Genomic DNA, 4440 nt, shown 5'->3' on the forward strand with positions numbered 1-4440 from the left:
ATTACTTTATTTTGTTGGGCTGCATTCCCAAGTAAGCAGGATTTTAATGTTGCAGCTGGTCATGGTGAAGCTATTTGTTGCTAAGTTTTATATGTTGGGTAGTTTAATTAATGCTTCACATTGTTTAGGCTCTACATTTTAAGCTATTACATACAAAACTAATTAGGTAGTAACTATAGCTGTCAAATAAATGTAGTATATTAAAAAGTACAATATGACTGTGACATGTAGTGAAGTAGTAGTGAGTATAAAGTAGTATAAATACTCAAGTACACAAACAAAAATGTGTATTGTGTACTTGTGTATAGTTACTTTCTAAATATCAGGCAGACATTTTTAAAGTGTTTGTCATGGAAAAATTGCCATCTCTATTTTTGTGCATCAGAGGGTAACGATAATTTTTCCTCTTCAAAATATTGAAAATCAAGGCCTGTTTCTGTTTTGGTAGGAGGTTTGGAAAACTTAGCCTCGCGTGCCAGTGTGTGTGCATCCTTCTCAAAGTTTACCCAACAAGCAGGTGGAAGGGGGCACGGTGGGTGCAGAGCAGGCGGAGGGATCCATTCTTGCAGCCTCCTCTCTTTTGGCCCCGAGCTGCCCTCTCAGCTCGCCCCCCATTATTTGTCCCGACGGCCGAGCGCGCGGCCCCAATGAGCCCTTTGGAACGGAACGAAAAGAAGGAGCGAATTGCAGCTGTGACGTGGGCGTTGTTGTTCCATTCAACGCGTTCGCCATGGCAACGGGGCAGAGGCCCTGGAAGCACGCATCCCCTCTCTCTGGACAGCGTCCTGGAGGCAGAGAGGCAGCTGGAAGTTTCTCCTCACGATCACTGTTTACTGTTTCATTCGGCAAAATACCCCAAATTCTACTTAAAACGCATGAAAATTGTATTAAATTAAGGGTTGGCAGTTTTTTTTTGTATTTGGACCCTGAAAGTTCATAAATGTGGCCAATACATCAATTAATGGGCAAAGTCTGTATATCTTGTGCGCCTTTTACGCACCGATTCGACGCACGAAGCAATAAACGTGACCTACTGACCCAGATCAATAGTAATAAAGTACTTTTAAAATAAACACTTTTTTCTTTTTCTTATTGCTGAGCTTCTTTTCTGTGTTTACACTCTGCAGCCTGATTTCTCCCTCCACTTTGTACTCATGCATGCTGCAGGACTGCTAGTATTGTTGGGCAGAGTGATTGGGGTTTCTGTACAATCTCCCGTGACCAATGAGCGGGGTGCTGTCAGGGGTAACCACATCTGTCAACCGTTCTTGGCCAATAAAGAGCGGAGCGAGGCGGACCACAGGTGCGCGCCTCTGCGTCCCCTTGGCACAGCGCCCGGGAGATGCTGGAGAGAGACGCCGAGCTGCCCCGTGGCGCAAAAGAGTTACTGTCAAAGGCAGCCTCCTTTTAACTCCAGCTATCACTCTGGCTGCGATAGTTATGGCGACCGCAACATCCAACCACTACAGCGTCCTCACCACCCCCAGCAGCGCGCCGCCGCCGCACTCGGAGTCCGGGAGCATGCAGCAGGCGGCAGCATACAGGGACGCGCATACCCTGCTCCAGAACGACTATAGCACGTTACCAGGCGGTGGACATCCGCTCAGCCACGCGCACCAGTGGATAACGGCGCTGTCTCACGGTGACAGCGGGGCGCCCTGGCCATCTAGTCCCCTCGGAGAACAAGACGTGAAGCCCGTGCTGCACGACAGTGACCGAGAGGAGCTGCAGAACTCCAGCAGTCTGCAGCAGCAGCAGCAGCAGCAGCAGCAACAGCGACACCCTCACCTAGCGCACCAGCAGGCGCATCACGACGCCAGAGCATGGCGAACCAGCACAGCCACCACGCACATCCCCGGTATGGCGACATCTGAGGGCCAGAGCCTGGTTTACTCCCAGTCCGGCTTCGGTCTGATGCCAGGGGGAGAGCAAGGAGGGATGCACCACCACCCCCTGCGGGACGAGGACCACCACAGCCACAGCCCGCACCTCAGTGAACATGGAGGCGGCCCCGGGGCCCACCAGCAGTCTCTCTCACACCACCACCAGCACGGACATCAGGATCACTCGGACGAGGACACACCGACCTCCGACGAGTTGGAGCAGTTTGCCAAGCAGTTCAAGCAGCGACGCATCAAGCTGGGCTTCACCCAGGCGGACGTGGGACTGGCTCTCGGGACCCTGTACGGAAACGTCTTTTCTCAGACCACCATTTGCAGGTTCGAGGCGCTTCAACTCAGCTTCAAAAACATGTGTAAACTCAAGCCCTTGTTGAACAAGTGGCTGGAGGAGGCGGACTCCACCTCGGGGAGCCCCACGAGCCTGGATAAAATCGCGGCACAGGGACGGAAAAGAAAAAAGAGGACCTCCATCGAGGTGGGCGTCAAAGGGGCTCTGGAGAGCCATTTTCTCAAATGTCCAAAACCAGGAGCAGTGGAGATCAACTCCCTGGCGGAGAGCCTGCAGCTGGAGAAGGAGGTGGTGAGGGTTTGGTTTTGTAACAGGCGGCAGAAGGAGAAGAGGATGACACCCGCTGGGGCACTGATACCAGGAGGAGAGGACATGTACGGGGACACCCCTCCTCACCACGGAGGTCAAACTCCTGTGCAGTGACCCCAGTCCGATATTCTGAGCAAAACACGGACCCCTTAAGGAGGAATAATGCCTTCTTATTTTTTTTATTCTCTGTGCTGGACCGCTCGGAACTGGACCTCAGCCAGTTTAAATGTCGGACCCACGGACACACACACAGTGGGGATATACAGTGGCACTCAAGCACTAAAAATAACAGAGAGCTGTATGGAGAGGTTTCATGCCGCGGGACTGCCGAGCATATTGGGATATGCGGCTGGTGTGTGCTAACCAAAAAAAACAAAAAAAACAGCGACATTGAAATGCTTTTCTATACCTTCTACTGAGGTGCCAATGTGTCGTTATGTAATGTGTCATTAAAGAAAGGCAGACTGTGAAGTGGGCACGAGGTGTCCGCGGGGAGGGGGGGGGGGGGGGATATAAAAACAAGCTTCGGGCTGGATGATAAGTCGCAGTCAGTGTGGGTAAATAAACGCCATCTTTCCATCATAACAAAAGCAACAGGGGTTCTTCGCAGCTCGTGTCAAGAGAGGGCTGAAATGGCAGACACCTGCTGTACAATGTTCAAAATCCAAGCCAATACCAGCCAACTGCTTTTCTATTATTATTATTATTATTATCATTATTATTATTATTATTATTATTATTATTATTATTATTATTATTATTATTATTATGGTTATTGTTATTATTATTATTATGATGATGATGATGATACAATTCTGATGATACATCGACATTTAATGTGATGTATTAATAGTAGTGTCAGCTGCATAATAATAATTTATTTACATTTTAATGTTCCTCCCTTGCTTTAAAAAGTCGTGCTTTTAGACAATAATGATGATGATAATAATAACAATAATAATAATAATGTTATCATAGAGACTGAGCATTGGTTCACTTTAATGCTTTTTCTTTCTGTGCAGACATTCTGTGCGCCTGTTTACAGTGTGTTTTTGCTGTTCGTTATTTCTGTACTTTTCCAAAATGCTGTGAAGAGAAAGACCGAGACTGTCCGGCTGGAACACTCAAAGCAATCCAGCTCATTTTGCCTTCCTTTTACTAAGAAGAAGAACAAAACTGAATATATCCTGGTACCAGCTCTGGCCGCAGTGGCTATACTACTACTACTGTGTGACTCACTCATCCTCTGAGAAGACTATTTGTGGGATGTATCTCCAATTGTTTTGGTTTTTTTGTATGGCTTTGTTCGTTTGTTTGTTTGTTTGTTTGCTCAGTTTTTCTCTGTCAGTCTGTGCCAAAGCACAAACACAGACACGTGTTCTTGTGCCACTTAAATCCTGTGATTAATAACCTGGTCTGATTGTGGGAGGTTATTGAGGGATGAATTCTCTCTCTAAAATCTTAAGAAAATACAGAAATTCAGAAACTCAAATCCGACTGAAGGATGTAAATGACTGGGGAGAAAATGTAATATTTTAATAACTCATAATGTGAATTTTAGACAAATTCCATGAGTCGTTTTGTATTTCAAAACTTTCTGAATGTATTATGCCCAGTTTACAATGTCAGAGTCCCTCTTTTAATTATGTCATCGCTGAAAATATTTAAATTAAGCATAGCAATATTTTACGCATTTACACCCACCAGGGCATTTTCCTTATAAAAGGGTATATACATAATAATCTGTCCTTAATTTAAATAATACACACTATTTCAGTAATCTAAAAACCCTTATTATAATTCTGACTTCATACCATGTAATCCTTCAGCTGAATTTGAGCTTCTGAGGTAAAAAAAAAAAAATCAAAACCAAAACAAAAATATCATCGACCTGAAATCTGTGATCAAACGAAGAGGAAAAAGAAATCAACGATTGCACAA

At 45.8% G+C, this 4440-nt stretch overlaps 1 protein-coding gene across 1 annotated transcript; it reads left to right on the forward strand.

Annotated features, from left to right (window-relative positions):
- Nucleotides 1-1224: 1224 nt before the first annotated feature.
- pou3f2a (POU class 3 homeobox 2a) lies at nt 1225-4440 on the forward strand. The gene has a single exon (XM_029462606.1). The coding sequence runs from the start codon at nt 1225-1227 to the stop codon at nt 2611-2613; it is 1389 nt and encodes a 462-aa protein (XP_029318466.1). The 3' UTR covers nt 2614-4440.

This window comes from Cottoperca gobio, chromosome 24 (assembly GCF_900634415.1).
Source record: "Cottoperca gobio chromosome 24, fCotGob3.1, whole genome shotgun sequence".
Classification (NCBI taxonomy): Eukaryota; Metazoa; Chordata; class Actinopteri; order Perciformes; family Bovichtidae; genus Cottoperca; species Cottoperca gobio.

What these genes read in the sequence shown, in the direction of transcription:
- pou3f2a (XM_029462606.1), top strand. Translation starts at nt 1,225, where the DNA reads ATGAGCGGGGTGCTGTCAGGGGTAACCACATCTGTCAACCGTTCTTGG.